General features: G+C 35.2%; 1 protein-coding gene across 1 annotated transcript in view; it reads left to right on the forward strand.

The window, feature by feature from the left end:
* Positions 1-16,853, forward strand: part of LOC145295853 (set1/Ash2 histone methyltransferase complex subunit ASH2-like) — a 417,474-nt gene extending 400,621 nt beyond the window's left edge. The window contains exon 18 of the mRNA XM_080141580.1: positions 13,694-16,853. Within this exon, the coding sequence (XP_079997706.1) occupies positions 13,694-13,786 (93 nt within the window). The 3' untranslated portion in view covers positions 13,787-16,853. The remainder of the gene's footprint in view (positions 1-13,693) is intronic.
* The last annotated feature ends 389 nt before the right edge of the window (positions 16,854-17,242 follow it).

Consider the following 17,242-nt stretch of genomic DNA (forward strand, 5'->3'; position numbering starts at 1 on the left):
ACCTACATGCATACCTGATGTTGACAAACATTTTGTAAATCTTCTTGATTTTCAAGATGAGGATTCATTATTCGTATCATTTGGATTCTTCGGATTATTGTTTCCATCTTGAGTGTCATTTTCACAACGTTTCTGTTGATGTAACCTCCAGTTTTCTTCAGGTGTATCTTGTTGAACTCGGGAATATTTCTGTCGAACTCAGGAATCTGCACGAAATTTTGAATGGAACCTTTTGTTTAATTCATGGGAATAGCATGCTCTCATTCCGTCACCCATAAGTAATTTGCAGTTGTATTTTCAGTCGCCCACACTGAGGATTAAACCTTCAGCCAAATTTTTCCAAGTATTCTAACCATTGTGCCACAGGTCTTGCCCCCCCCCCCCGCTCCAAAAAAGGAGTAATACCTGTAAGGATCACTCCCATAAAAGAAAGTAATGCCTGTATCATAGAAAAAGAACAGATACTGTCCCCCCCCCCAAAAAAAAAAAAAAAATTAGTAATCTCCAGGAAAATGGTCTCATTTTGTGATACCGGAAGAGATATTACATTAGTCACCTACCCTAAAAGAGGATATAATATATAGGTAAATTAACTCACCTCCTAAAAAACAGAGGAAGTAAAAGGTAATACAATCATAGATTGGATTTTTTTTTTTCATTCAAAAATGCTTAGCCTTAAGATCAATATTCATATGGTTATTTAGTATTTTGATTAAGATGAGTTCTCGCTCACCTGGCAACTTGCCCAGAATGCATTACCCCTTGATGCCATGCAACACAGTGCTAGAATAGTGGAGACACCAGATTGTACTCGCTGTGGTTTATTTGAAGAAACAAATGAGCACGCTTTCTTTGAATGCCCGAACTCTGCCGGTACTGGGGTTATGTCAGTGAGGTGGCTGCTCATATTGATCCCGAGCATCCTTGCCCGTTAAATGTTTCTTGCATCATAGACAATGTCAGCCTGCTATGGGAGAGGGAGAGACAGATCACGTTTATCGCAATCTTGCCTGTCACACAGAAGGTGGTATGGTGGTCACGTTTGAGAGTGGACCAAGAAATTGAATCTTTTGCTGATCTGATTGCATTCTTCAAGTATCAGCTGATGGTCAAGATCAGATGTGATATAAAAGGATTACATTCCTAAAAGTTTGAAAGATAGTGGATAAGAGTGGCAAGCCTATGTGTGAGAAGAGGAGTCAAGTATGAGTCTGTGTTCCCTGCTTAAGTATGGCGCACGCGGTTCAAAGTCCTGTCGGATCCCAGCCCTTTGGGTAAGTTTTTAAGTTTCTAGACTCTTAGCCAGTAGAAAGAGTGAGTTTCCCCCTCCCTGGTAATCGAAAACCTCCAAGATTCCCACTCCCCACTTTTATTTCTTTTTATCCTTGGCCTTTATCCCCAATTTGTACTCATTAGAAAGAATCTACCCACTCTCCCCACGTCTTTTTTACACTTAGATCCCACTCCCACTTAGAGATTGACCTGTTTGTTTTTGGCAAACCATAAAACAGTGGATGATCTATTATTTAGAAAAGGTTGAGAGGGCCTTACTAATCAATTTTTTTTGCTTCTTTTTTATTCCCCATTCCCTTGCCAATGAAATGTTATTATTGTCAATAATTCAATAAAACTTTTTCAAATTTGGGTTTATTTTAAGCAGGACAGCCCCTGTAGTGAATGTGGTATTATGGTGACTGAGATATTTTTAGTTAAGAGTAGGATAGACAATTTTAAGTATTTGAGACCAAGAATGACCAACGACACCCATTTTGAATGGCCTTGTGCCTAATTTGTTCATTATGTATTTTTATATTTTATGCAAATAAATATTTCAAAGTGTAGTATATGTTCTCAACTTTCCAACAACTCCAAACATTTTACTATCAAAAATATCCCTTTTCGTTTCATTTTACTTCAGTCGAAGTTCTCAGAAATCAAGGGGGCTCACTACCTGGGCCTAACACTTGATCTCTATATGAGATACATGAATGTCCGAATATTCCATTAATGTTCTCCTTTACATCTCAAACACAGAGTTAGTAAAGAAGTTGAGAACATAATTTTTCTTTCCCTAATCGACCATTTAAGTATTTTTAATATACCTTTCTTGATTCCATTACAAGATTCATCTAGTCTAGTGGAGTATCCAGCTTTGTGCTGTTACTTGAGGTAACATCACTTGGAAAGGTTCACCATTCCTCGTAAAAGCCAGTGTGGGTTAGCCATTCTGAGGAGACCTTATTTGTGCTGTGAATTCTATGTTATTTTGAATTTACTCGTAGGGCAAAGTATTTTCATATCATCTTTTCCTGACAAATCCCTGTACAGTGATACCTTAGACACTCTAGTTCTCAAGAAAAAATGACAATGCAAAATTACAACTTTATATTACAGAATATCAATTAATTGTTTATAAAATTATATGCAAATGAAGAAGATCTAAAGGTGTTTGAAGATATTTTGCAGGTTCACACACGCATATATTGCAAGATAGCATGCATTCCGCTGGTTCGTATGTCATAAGTCAAATATAAAGAGGCAAAAATTCGTAGATGCTAGAAATCATTGTAAGAGAGAAATAGTGGCAGCCAAAAGAAAGCATGCTGAAATAATCAAAGGATGCATAGAATTGCAATTTCTGGAAAATTTATGATAGTGTAGTGAATAAAGAGAAATCAGTAATGTCTCCATGATCCAACAACCAGAAGGTTGCATGCACGGCAACCGAGAAGGCAGAACTGCTTGCTCAGCGATTTGCCTCCAACTCCACCTTAGAACCAAGAAACAACACCCTTCCAAATTTCCCTATGCAGATGGAAGTCACACCTTATCATGTCCGCGATATCATAAAAAAATCTTAGATACCTCCAAGACGTGTGGGCCTGATCTCATCCCTGCTATACTAATAAAGAAATGCTCAGCTGAGCTAGCCCACATACTTTCTAAGCTCTGCAATAAATGCCTTGCTGAATCTTGCTTCCTTAATAGCTGGAATATGGCCAATGTAGTACCAGTGTAAAAGATTTCTGGTGAAAAAATTGGCCTTCTCAATTATTACCCTTTCAGTCTTCTCCCTTTCTTTGTTAAAATCTTTGAGACCTTAATCAATCAAGCACTGGTTCACCGCCTTGCGAAAGCTAATCTTCTCTCTAACAAAATCTAAAATGGATTTAGGCAATGTCGTTCTATTGCAGATATTTTAACAGTCATCTCTGAATGCGTATACCATGCAATGAATAATGTGGGTGAAGCCAGAGCTGTAACCCTTGACAAAGTCTGGTACAAAAAGCTGCTAATGAAAATTAAATTGTACGGTATAACTGGATGAATACTAATTATAATTAGATCCTTCTTGGACAATAGGACCGTCCAGGTTGTCATTGGTGAACATACATCCAAGCAGCATTACGTGAATGTGTGAGTACCTCAAGGGTGGATCCTTGAACTACTAATATTCCTGATATTTATAAACGGCCTCCCTGATAATATTGAGATGGATATATTTGCTGATGATACATTACTCTATACCATGCACGAGGGAAGCATGGATGTACCAAAATCTAAAACAATATCAGAATCTATATTATTTTAATTGGAATTCATTATTGAGATGAGTATTATTTATATTAATTTATTTATTGCGGACTATTATTCTCATCTTTATTAGTTGTTGTTTTTACGGCGTTTCAGCCAACTAGTCCTCTGGCGTTTGTCAGGTGGTATCCGTCGCGGTTACCACCTATCCCTGTACAGTGAGTAATTTTGCATTGTCATTTTTTCTTGAGAACTCGAGTGTCTAAGGTCTCACTGTACAGGGGTAGGTGGTAACCTATTGTCCAAGAAGGATCTAATTATAATTAGTATTCATCCAGTTATACCATACAATTTAATTTTCAACGCCAGAGGAAAAGTTGGCGAAACGTTGTGAAAACAACAACTAATATAGATGAGAATAATAGTCCGCAATAAATAAATTAATATCAGAATCGTTAGAAATGACCTTCAGACCATAGTGGAATGGGGCCGCAAATAGATGATAACATTTAATGCTAGTAAGACTAAACTGCTTTCCTTTAACAATTACAAGAAGCCTCTCCAACCACCCATATACATGACAAATAACACCCTACCTGAGAATTCTTCCTTCAAACTCCTCGGCTTAACATTCACGGGCAATATCGGCTGAAACATTGAGGACATTGTGAAGGCGATCTGCAAAGAAGGTGGGTTCCCTCTATCGAGCTAGAAGACTACTCACATCTGAGAGTATCATGTACCTTTACAAGGCCACCATTCGCCCATGCATGGAGTATTGTTACCACATCTAGGCTGGTGCATCTACCACTAGCCTCTTCCTTTTGGATAGGGTTCAAAAAAGAGTTTCCAATCTAATCGGTCCCACTTTGTCAACTAAGCTCCAACTTCTGACCCATCACTGCAATGTTGCATCTCTGTGTATATTTTACAAATATTTTAATGGAATGTGCTCTGATAAACTCGTTGCACGTGTGCTCCTCGACGTACATATCCCCGACAAACCAGCTTAGCAACAAAATCACACCTCTTCACTGTTAAGGTCCCTGTATGCTAGAAAGCTTTCTACTCTAATAATTTCTTCCATCGAACAACTAGACTTTGAAATTCCCTTCATGCTACTTGCTTCCATTACTGTACTGATATGCAGAAGTTTAAATGTAATGTAAACCAACATCTTGTTAATCTTTTCTAAGCATGGTCTCAAATAGTAGCTCCTTATGTCCAAGTGGTGATATGCCTTGTTAGGGATATATATATATATATATATATATATAAAAGAGAGAGAGAGAGAGTCCACTGTTTATAGTACCTATTTACTATGCCTCCCCACGGGACAGAGTTAGACACCAGGGTCGTTTTTTAACGTGGAGAAAAGGTACAAAAATAAAAATTGTCTCAGTCGTGAAGGACTAATGCTCCACCGAAAGAGAACAAGAAAATGAAGTGCAGCATCTGAAGAACAGATACTATGAAATACAAAATTCCAAAATTTAATGGCTTAAAGCCAAACAAGTGTGTGTGTGTGTGTGTGTGTGTGTGTGTGTATACATATATATATATATATATATATATATATATATATATATATATATATATACACACACACACACACACACACACACACACTTCAGAATAAAATTATCCAACAATCAGCTGGTATGGAAACCTGTGATTATAAGATTTACAAGATATTACTGGCAGTAATATTCTATAAGTTTTATCCCACTTAAATAATTGCTCGATATACAAGATAGAGCAAATAAATCAAATTTTAGGTATTCAATGAATCAAAAAAATGATGACGTGAAATGTTTGAGTTTCATATCAAAGATTCTTATTATTCTATGTAAGACAAAGAATGCGTTAGAAATATTTTAATTCCTTATCCTATAGCATTTCGATGTCAGTTAAAATATTTCTAATGTATTCTTTGTCTTAAATAGAATAATAAAGTCTTTGATATGAAACTCAAACAAACATTTCATGCATAAATTTTTAAATTCATTAAATGACTACAATTTGATATATATATATTTATATATATATATATATATATATATATATAGTAAGTTATAAAATATATATGGCAATCGTTATAACTTACTAACTAGCTCTACCTACATATTGAGCACTTCTGAAGTAAATACTTAAAGTTTACGCATAAATTTATACTTTCGTATATTAATTTTATGTGAGCAAATGAAGTAGTTATCTCTATATAAATAAAATGAACTCATTTTTTCCCGTCGGATTTTGACATTAATAGGATTAAAAATCAAGATATTTCATGCAAATATGCACAAACGGCAGAACAATATCTGAGGTGTGTTATAGGCTTATTATTTCTCAAATTCCTCGATAATCTTAGATTTCTATACTTTTTCTGCTGAGAAGTCACGGCCAAAATCGGTTAAGATCAATGGAAGTGGTAAACTATTTTCTCTCTAATAAATTCCTCCTCCCCCTGCCACCACTTAACACCGTTTGGGGATCGTTCACAAGGAACAGTTGAGAAGAGAACACCGGTTTGGCTTCGTAGTTCTTTCATGTGAAGTTATTTAAAATCACTAAACTAAGCTGCAGTGCTCTGTGGCGTAGTGGTTAGCGTGCTGGACAATTCACATTATATTTTCACGTTCGCGCCGACCTACCGTAGTCGTGTTTTTTTTTTTTCTTTTTTTTCCTAAACAACTGGAATGGACTTTTCTTGGTGGCCGAACTGTTAACGTTGCAGATGTTTTTTTTTTGTTGTTTTTTTCACACTTTATTTTCCTACTTTTACTCATGACTCCGGGTTTGATCCTTCCTACTTACCTACCATAACATTTTTTAAAACTCCCCCCCCCCCGTCCCGGAAACAAACACTCGGGCAACGCCGGGTACCCCCGCTAGTATATATATGTATATATATATATGTGTGTGTGTGTATATATATATATATATACACACACACACACAGTGTTATATAAGTCGTATGTCGTATCGTAGAATTAAAAATGTAGAATCTGTTTTGATGTTAGTGTATAGTTAGGATAGATGGAAAAATCTTTCACTTTTATTCATTTAGATGACAGATTTGCTTAAGGGGAGATAATCTGATGATGTAGATTTTGGAGTTTCGTCCCTTGAGCAAAATATAATTCGATTTTATTTTCATTTTATTAAAAAGTAATCTGAGGCAATTCAGTTTAATACTTCACATTTTCACTGCGATAATAAATCTATGTATTTTATATGTGGATCGCAGCGTTATCATTTAAGCTGCATTTTTCATTCATGCAAGCTTTGTGTAAGTACATGCACTTCTTGTAGATTGGTTTGATTCTTATAATATGAGAGAGGAACTGGTAATTGAAGTTGTGATAGTAGTTTGTGTTTACCAAAGTACTTGAAGATTCTCTAGAGACAATGTGCAAAGTGCAGAAGCAAAATACAATTGTGATTTTTCGTCAAAGTGTAAAAATGTAAGTCTAATATATAGATATTTTTTTTTTATTTATTTTTTTCTTTTACACAGTGATCACCACTTATCAAGGCCCGGAAGCCACTCAGGGATAAGGGTTATTGCAAGTACATTACGTTAGTGTGGAGATTTGATAAAGTGTTTACTTAAGGGGGCGGTTCATTAGGAATTTGTTAACATTGCACTTGAAGACATCTAAGTTGTAGTCCGATGGGAAGCAGGCAGACGGAACAGAGTTCCACAGGCGTGCAGTTCTAAGAAAGAAGCTTTGTTCATGGAATCCGCGTTTTGATTTAGGCACAGATAAAGAGTGGGGGAAATTTTTCACAGTGGATTCAGCTAGACGGGTGTTTTTTGTGAAAGATTGGCGAGGGGGGACCAGAGATTGGAGTTCAGACGAGCACCTGCCATGGAAATAACGATAAAACAAGGATAGGCTCGCAACGTCTCTTCTGTGGGAGAAAGGTTGCAGGGTAGAGAAAAGGGCATCCCCTACTAAGCCACGAAGTCTATTTTGTACTCTGTCAAGGCAGGATAGGCTGTTTTTAGCAGCTCCTGCCCAGATATGGCAACAGTATTCCATCCTTGGACATACTTGGCTTTTATATAGATAGAAAATTGCATCAGTAGTGAGATATCTTCTGGAGCGGTAGAAGGATCCCACCATCTTTCCAGCGACCTTGGCAACAGACTTGATGTACGTGTTCCATTTCAGATCAGGAGTAAAAGTCAAACCCAGAAGCTTGTCAAAACACGGGGTCTCACCCAAATGAGAGCCATCTATCACAATTGATGCCAGATGGGGATCAGCGCGTTGATGATGTAAGGATAGGAGTTTGGTTTTAGATGCATTAAAGGTAACCAGCCACCTCTTCCCCTACTGAACCACGCGCTCAAGATCAGAGGAGAGAGAATCAGAGAGAACTTTGTCATTTATAGCCTTTGATGTGTTGCCATAGATGGTCGTGTCATCAGCAAAGATGTAAACGAATGATTTAAGTATGTGTTTAGGGAGGTCATTGATGTAGATCAGGAAGAGAGTTGGGCCCAGGATTGACCCCTGAGGGACTCCAGCATTTATATTGCAGGCCTCCGATTTTTGTCCATCTACCACTACTCTTATGAGCCTATCGGAGAGAAATTATTTAATGATAGAGAAAACATTTCCAGTTATACCGTAGCTGGAAATCTTGTGAAGTAGACCCTTATGCCATACCTTGTCGAAGGTCTTTGATATGTCAAGAACAATTGCCCTAGAAAGGAAACCTTTGTCAAGAGATTCACTAATCCTGTGGGATATAACCGTCAGCACATCTGCGGTAGATCTTGCAGAGCGGAAACCATATTGTGTGTCACTAAGAAGGTTGTTCCTGCTGAGGTGGTTGACTATTTCTCTATTTAATATGGATTCCAGCAACTTACTCATAACACACAGGGGACTTATTGGCCTGTACTGAGAGGGAGATGACTTATCACCTGAATTCTTAAATACAGGGCAAACTGATGAGGTCTTCCAGGGAGTCGGAAAGCACTTCTCCTTAAGGCAGCGCTTATATAGTTTCCTAAGTATGGGAGCAAGTTCTGGTTGAAGCTTTTTTAACACTATAATTGGGATGCCATCAGGGCCAGTTGCTTTACTTGAATCTAGTTTCTTGATTAGCTTGGCGACCTCATGCACGGATATTTGTATGTTACCTAGCTTGTTCTGTGTTATAGGAGGAAATATGGGGAGTTGATGGCCTTCGTCGCATAGGGTAGAATTAGCTGCAAAGTTCTTTGCAAATAGTTTGGCCTTGTCTGACGCTGACGAGATGACCTCTGGTCCATTGATAATGGTTGGGATAGAACGCACACTTCTGTTCAGGATCCTATTTGTTATTTGCCAAAACTGGTGGGAACCAAGCCGCTGATCAGCTACCTTGGATTTAACAGACTGGACATATAGCTCTCTTGCATTTTTTTATTACTCTTTTACAGTGGTTGCTGATATGATTCGTAATAGTTCAATTTTCGTATTCTTAGTATCTATAGGTGAAGCAGAGTTCAAAATAAACTTTGGAGCCTAGTAGGGGGATGCCCTTTTCTCTTCCCTGCAACCTCTTTCCCACAGAAGTGACATTACAAGCCTGTCTCTGCTTTATCGTTATTTTCGCCTGAGCTCTAATCTATGATCCCCTCATGCCAAACTTTCACAAAAGCATTGGTCTAGCTGAAGTCACTATCAATAATTTCTCCCATTCTTTATCAGTGCCTAAACCTAAACATAGATTCCATGAACAAAGTTTCTTTCTTAGAACTGCATGCCTGTGGAACTGTCTTCTGTTTGCCTGCTTTCCACAAGACTACGATTTGGTCGTCTTCAAGTCCAATGTAAACAAGTTCTTGATGACCCCTTAAGTAGTTCAGTTTACCAAATGTCTACTACTAATTACTACTATGATATTGTCCCATTGACTACTATACCCTTATCCTCGAGTGGCCTCTGGACCTTGATAAGTGGTGATTCCTTTGTTAAAAAAAAAAAGAAAGATATTTTCATATGTTATGACTTTATTTCAAATTAATTTTTTTAGCAGATCTACAAGAAATTGATACAAACAATATGTGCATTAAAATAAAGAAACCAATGTTACATAATTGGAATTAACAAATAAGGGTTCAATATCCTACTGGGTAGAGCTATATCAATAAATGATAATAAAATGTACTGAGCTTAACATTTCCTGCAGTTTTATGGCATGACCATTCATGAAATTTGTACTTGACTAAGCATTAATCGAGTAATGCTAAACATTAGAGACAAACCAAATACACTTCTGTTAATTGGTGATGCCATGAAACTGCATGCGATACACGCATATAGAGTTAACAGCATACTTTTGTCAGAGATGGATGTCTAGCAACATGTGTGTGTGTGTGTGTGATAGAATTCTCTAGTTCACACCCCCACCCCACCCACATACCAATTTTTTTTATTTGACCCTCTTAGCAACCCTTTTTTCCAATTGAAAACCAATTAAAAAGTTTTCCACGTGTCTGAATACTCTATATACTAAATTTCAAGTTTACAGATCAAAATTCATTGAGTGTATAGTCTGAGAAGTGTCCTCTTTCCCTCTACACACATTCTCACTTTTATAGATATATAGATTAATTTTGTAATATCTTTTTTTTCTTTTAGATTTTCTGTGGTCTGAAGTGATTTATTGTATCGGAACTTCATACATGTCAAATACAACATCCAGTAGATCTTTCTCTGAGAGATTGTTGTTGACGGCATTTGAATATCATTTTCTTATTTGATTCGGGTATCTTTTAAGGATGAACTTTGATCCCTTGATCATGTATATATGTTCCTGATCCACCTATCCATTGCATTTGTTTTCTAATAGAACCAGTCATTTTGAAACCTGCAAAAAAGAAATGATACTTTGTCACATGGTTTGATCATCTCACTTTCGAATGGTTTGGTAACAATCTATTAAACACACTCTTCTTTGCAAACATTACCTCTGCTACCGTCATGGAAAAGGGAACTTTATTATTAGGCGTCATTCTGTAGACCAGCAAGAATTCCTGTGTGGTCTTTTCAGTAGAGCTATCTTTCATTTTCCTTAGAGTTCTCTTAAAAGCAGTTTTCTTGTCTATTTCCTTTGCATGATATAGAGTGATTGTGCCGATATTTGACAAAATATTCTGAATTCACTAGATGCGAATTGCATTCCATTTCCTGTCATTGAAAATGAGAATTGATTTATGTTCGTTTCTTTATTTTTCTTTTCGTTGTAAATAAATTTTAATAGGAAAATAAATTTGGTTAATTCACATTTTCAAAAAAGGAACAACATGTTGGAATTTATAAATGTTGGATAGAGATACAATAGTAATGTAAAAGTTGTTTCCCTTTTGACAACTTCAGATGTTTATTTTTCAGTGACACAAGCTTTTTTGAGTTACTTCCCTTTGTCTGTATATAAAGATTGTGATTATGTGTATTCATGCTTTTCATGTCAAAATGTAAAGACAGACGGTCTCTCTTGTCTGTGTGTGTTAAAACTAGAATATTACTACGTGTTAATTAATTTCTCTTTTGTCAACGTTGATATGACTTCAAGTGTAAATCTTATTTAAAACAAACAAGGTATGTTCTTATTTGATTCCTAATTTAATAATTAACTAATTAGTAACATCAAAACAAAATATAAGTTTGTTCAACTTATTGGTGTTTGTAATTATTTAAAAAAAAAATGAATCAACATCAACTTATTTTTTTTTTTTTTTTTTGTCGGTGATTTCCTTTTTGTGGTTTTGGTAAAAGTTTGTGAGTTAAAAAGTCCAAGATATTCTTTAGTTTCTCACTGTTGATATTGCAATAGTTAACAAATCTTGTAAGAATTCTGCAGAAGTCAGTTTCAATAATCCAACATCGGCAGTGCGCCAATAAAGATGATGCTGTATTCATCATGTCTGAATTCTTGTGTCCACTGTTTTGTCCTTAAAACAATCTTACACAAACAAAAAGTAATTAACAAGAAATTGTGTTAACAAAAAGTACAGATGTACTGAGTTGGCAGAGGCAGCTTCTTCACCTTTGCATCTGTTCTGCTAATTGTTTAAGCCAGTCCGGTTCAGTGATGAAATAAGATAGATCATCTATAATATAAATCTCACCTGTCTGTTTAAATGCATGTATGTATGTTAGTAAAGCTTTCGATAGAGGCGATGGATTTTCACGAGATCAGTATTATTTTGAAACTCGACCCTTTGGACGACAAATATCGAAAAATTGACCAAAAACATTAATTCCTTCACTCTCAACTGGGCACTTTTCTACAGAGAGGGTCGTTTTTTTCGCTGACATTTTTTGCAAGTCATTCAATCCTCGACGTCACATAAAAGGTGTTATTTGACCGCATGCCATTACAACCACAATAGGCACTTCGATAAGACTGTTTTGTTTTTTTTCACCTCTTTTTCCTCTTGCGCGTTATGGGTTCGAGCCTGCTTACTACTCCTATTTTTTTTTCTTTTCTCAACCAACACCCTTACATACACCTCTTTCTTTTTTGCCTTCGGGTCACGAATTCAAGCCTGCCTACTACAACTTTTCTTTTATTGCTCAACACATCCAGGCTAGTCATAACATATAGTATTAATTGCTCTTGACATATCAAAGGCCTTTAATAGGGTATGGCATAAAGGTTTACTTCACAAGATCTTCTCAATTATTAAATCATTTCTCTCTGATAGGTTCATAAGAGTAGTAGTTGATGGGCAAAAATCAGAAGCTCACAGTATAAATGCTGGAGTCCCTCAGGGGTCCATCCTGGGCCCAACTCTTTTCCGGATCTACATTAATGATCTTCCAAATCACATCCTTACATCATTCGTAGACATTTTTGCTGACGACACTACCATCTATGGTAGCACATCTAAGACAGTAACCGACCAAGTTCTCTCTGATTCTTTCTCCTCTGATCTTGATCACGTTGTACAATGGGGAAAGGAGTGGATGGTTACTTTTAATGCATCTAAAACCAAGCTTCTCTCCTTACATCATCAACATTCTGATCCCCATCTGGCATCAATTAAAATGAATAGCTCTCGTCTTGGGGAGGCCTCAAGTTTTGACAGGCTTCTGGGCTTGACCTTTACTCCTGATCTTAAATGGAATACGTATATCAAATCTGTTGCCAAGGCCGCTGGAAAAATGGTCGGATCCTTCTATCGATCCAGTAGATATCTCACTGCTGATGCAATTCTCTATCTATATAAGAGCCAGATACGCCCAAGGATGGAATACTGTTGCCACATATGGACAAGAGCTGCTAGAAAAGACTTGTCCTGCCTCGATAGGGTTCAAAATAGACTTCGTGGCCTGGTGGGAGATGTCCTTTTCTCTTCGCTGCAACCTTTTTTTTTTTTTTTTTTTTTTTTTTTATTACATTTTCACCCCAAACAAGGCAAATTGCCACTTTGGTGTAGGGGGCTACTATCAGGGGCAACAACTACTGGGGTACTATGTAGGGATTTGGGCAGCACTCACAGAAGAGATGTTGCGAGTATGTCTCTGTTTTATCGTTATTTTCATGGAAAATGTTCGACTGAGCTTCAATCTATGGTCCCCCCTTGCCAAACTTTCACAAGAAACACTCGACTAGCTGAAAACACTATCAATAATTCTCCCCATTCTTTATCTGTGCCTAAACCTAAACATAGATTCCATGATAAAAGCTTCTTTCTTAGAACTGCACGCCTGTGGAATTGTTTTCCGTTTTTCTGCTTTCCAGCTGTCTTTAATATGGTTGTCTTCAAGTCCAATATGAACAAGTTTCTGATGAGCCGTTCCACTTAAGTTAACAAATTTACCCAACTTCCATTACTATCGATTACTATATTGTCCTTTTGACTACTGTACACTCTTTAACCCTTATCCTTGAGTGGCCTCTTGGCCTTGATAAGTGGTGACGTCTATGTGAAAAAAAAGAATTAATTGTTGCTTATCATCAAATTTGTCCTTTTTAATCTATTTCACATATTTTTCAGGCTTTCCATGCTATTAGTGTTTAGTATAAAGAAACTGAAAAATACCGGATAAAAATCTCTCTTTCTTGATTTTTGCATGGATTAAAAATTAAAATTGTGTTTGAAACATTAATTTATTCTGTTTATTTTTTGTTTGTTTTTTTTCAGATGTCCAAAGCCGCATCTGAAGCCATGGTTCAATATTCCTTGGCTGACATCATTTATCATATTGAAAATGAAGGCAACACTCCTGAATTCTAACGGTTTAAGTTTATTTTAGTTTTTTTTTTAAATTACCTTAGGCCCAAAGCTACCGATATATTGCCACAATGCACCATAACCATGTATCCATCATAATCATCATCATCATCATCATCATTACAACTGCCTTCATTTGTAAAGAGTCTTAATAAAAAAAAAGAAAGTATATGCTGCTTGGCTGTAGTATATATGCCTTACACTACTTCATACCATTCTTCCAATTGGTCTGAGAATTTCTTTTTCTTCATGCAAAAAGTCCAAAGCTAAAAGAAAGAAAAAAGACATTTGCATTGGCAATTTTTTTTTAATGTTTGGGATTATCGGAATAGAGGCTGCGGCATTTGTTAATTACCACATTCATAGCACAATTATGAAAAATAAATTTATTTCAGTGCATTGATGCGGGTTCATTTTGTTATTATACCTACATTGTAAAACGGACACTTATTTTACAGCAAATGTAACTGAAATATATCCTTTAAAATATAAAATAGCATTTCTGCTGTTTTTTTATGTAGAAATTAGGGATTTCAGTTGCATCAGCTCTAAAGTGTCTATTTTTATAGTGTGGATAATGAATAAATACATTTTTTTTTAATGAATGTTATTTTCAATAAGTGTGCATTTTACAATGTTTAGAGCAACTAAATTTGCTTAAAACATGGCGATTAATAATAATGTGCATTTTTCTTTTTTGACATTAATTGTACTTTTTAATTACCTTGAACTCTAAGACCATAAATATGTGCCAGGAATCTTATCACATTAATATTAGTTACTGCACAACAGTCAAGTACAGATGGAAGTACACCACAGACATACACACTTGTTCAAGTACCCATACATTGGCACACACACACACACACACACACACAAACGCATATATTGTTATATATAAACCTACCTAGTTATACACTCATATATTGATAACATTTATGCTTTTCTTTTTTATGCATTTGATATCATGTCTCTTAGGATTTTTAAGAAATGTTGCTAAAAAAGTTTCTCTCTCTTTCTCTCTATTATTCCAAATTCCATATCTAGTTTTAATTTTATAATAGCTCGGTTGAAAAATAGTCTTTTCATCAGTTAAAAGGCTTCAAAATTACTTTCTAAATTTGTGTCCACAAAAAAAACAAAAACAATCTCACTTAATTGACCATTTGGAAGGAGATGTCACTATAATAGTGTTCACTTTGTAGCCTTCAACATTTGAACATGATTTTGAAATTTTTCAATTAGAAAGAAAGTAATTTCTTGCTTGAATTAAAGATTTTTGGAGGTTTTTTTTTGGGGCAAAAGTTAAGTCATTTCTGCTGCTAAACCAAAAGAAAACCATATTTTTCAATTGCAATTTTTTTTTTGTAAAACTGGATCTTCACATTCACACAGCAAAATACTTTCTGACCATTACACGTTGCTTGGTCTAAAGTTTGAAATAGTATTTCCATTGTTATATCTGCAGATTAAATGGATGCATCGGATTCATATTGGTTTGCCATGCATAAGATTACATAGCATTTTTAAATGTGCCCAGGCTTTTTTTGTTGTTGTTGGACGTGCTGTCCATCCATATGTTGAAATGACTGCATATTTGGATTGACATCATTCAGTCTCGGAAGACAACAAAATCATACTTCATTGTCCATAGCCTAGGCAAGTTAGTACGGAAGGTGAGCTTCTACACATGCAGTAGATTCCTCTGTAACTGCAGTGTAGTCTATTTTGGAACATCTACGAAAAAGACCAGTATTAGCTAAAATTTTTCTGATTGCAATTTCAAAGCCATCACCAAACAGTCGACTGGTAACAAGATGAAATAAAAAAAAACCATAAAACTTTTCCATTTTTTCCTGACTTAATGTTAGTCAATTAACGCTAACCCGCCTCGTCCATGTTAAGAATGAGTTTAATAATTTTCTTCAAATCATTAAGTGAATCAACTTTTTTTTTTGTATTTTTCGACTCTTAACTTATTTTATTTTGGGGGCTGGATACTCTAACTGGGTTTGTATTCGCATGTTTTAGTGGGTGCTTATTTAGAATGGTACTTATTCTAAAAACAAAGTTACAAAAAAATTTTTATGACGTATGTACTTGTTACTGAATGAAGATGTCACATTCCAAAAATCACATAAATTAATCAAGTAGCTTTTTTTTATTAAGAAAATCAAATTTTACATTTTTAGCAATTAAAAGGTTTTAATTATTTTACATATAAACAAAATCTCTGTAGTCAAATTGAATTGTCTTTGAATTTTGTCAAAATTTAAATCCACATGGCCATTCTTGGCCTTTTTCTTGCTTCGTTATAAAATTTGATTTTCTTAATTAAAAAATACTTGATCAGTTTGCATGAGTTTTGGAATATGATATCTTTATTTTGTGACAAGTATGTACATTATAAAGATTTTTTTATGTTTTTTTTTTAAATAAGTGTAATTGTAAATAAGCACTCTTTAATATCGTCTGCCCTTTTACATTTTTTCGGCTTTAAAATTGTAAACTGATAACGTTATTTTCACTCTTTCATAAATCGTAATCAGAAATGATTATGTCAATATGAATCCTGTTCTGTAAAAGTTCTTCAATTTCTTCCCAAATAACATTTTTTTTTTTTTACATTAGATTATCATTTAAAATTCGAGTTAATTATTCGATTAGAAATGAAACATGAATAATGTTTACCTTACTTTAGCAGCTACTGTAGATACTTATTTACAAAATCTACATTGACAAAACAAATCTACACAAAATCGAATCAATTAAATCTGTGAAAATATTAACACTTTGATCAAAATAACTGGATTCGATATAAATTAATCCAAACAGAGAGTAGATGCGACAAAACAACATTCTTCATCCTCCATGGCAGTGATTCACATTTTACTCCCCCCCCTACCACTCCCCTTCCTGATTATCCACCTCAGTTTTTATGCAGACTACAATTGTGGTGTAGCCAATTCTGATGATTTTTTTTTTTTACACTTACAAACGCAGGTTATAACCTACAAAAAAAGTATATTGAAATTGGTTAAACAAAAAATGAATAAAATATTTACGATTATGTTGTGTCATTTTTGTCTTATTCGAAACCAATTGACGTCTCCATCTATCTTATTTATCCAGTGTCAATTTTCAGGTTTAATGAGACATGAAAATGCCTGAAATGCTAACATTTGATACTAAACTCTGATGAAACGAGGAAGAAAAGTCGTCTGGATTGGTACGATCATGTATTAAGCACAAGCAACAACATCGTTGCAATCAAAGGTTTTGGGGATGATTAATCAAGGATTGAAAAAAAAAATGGAACTTTTGGAAAATCGGTTTTGGAATTGAAAAAGTTTCAAACAAATTTAACAATTTCAAAAACAATTCTCTTTAAATTTTTAAAAAACTTATTTTTCCATTTCTGGGATTAGTGATAAAATGATAAATCTTTATTAGTTTGTG

This window comes from Euprymna scolopes, chromosome 16, assembly GCF_053919585.1.
Source record: "Euprymna scolopes isolate OS-2025 chromosome 16, ASM5391958v1, whole genome shotgun sequence".
In the NCBI taxonomy this organism is placed as follows: Eukaryota; Metazoa; Mollusca; class Cephalopoda; order Sepiida; family Sepiolidae; genus Euprymna; species Euprymna scolopes.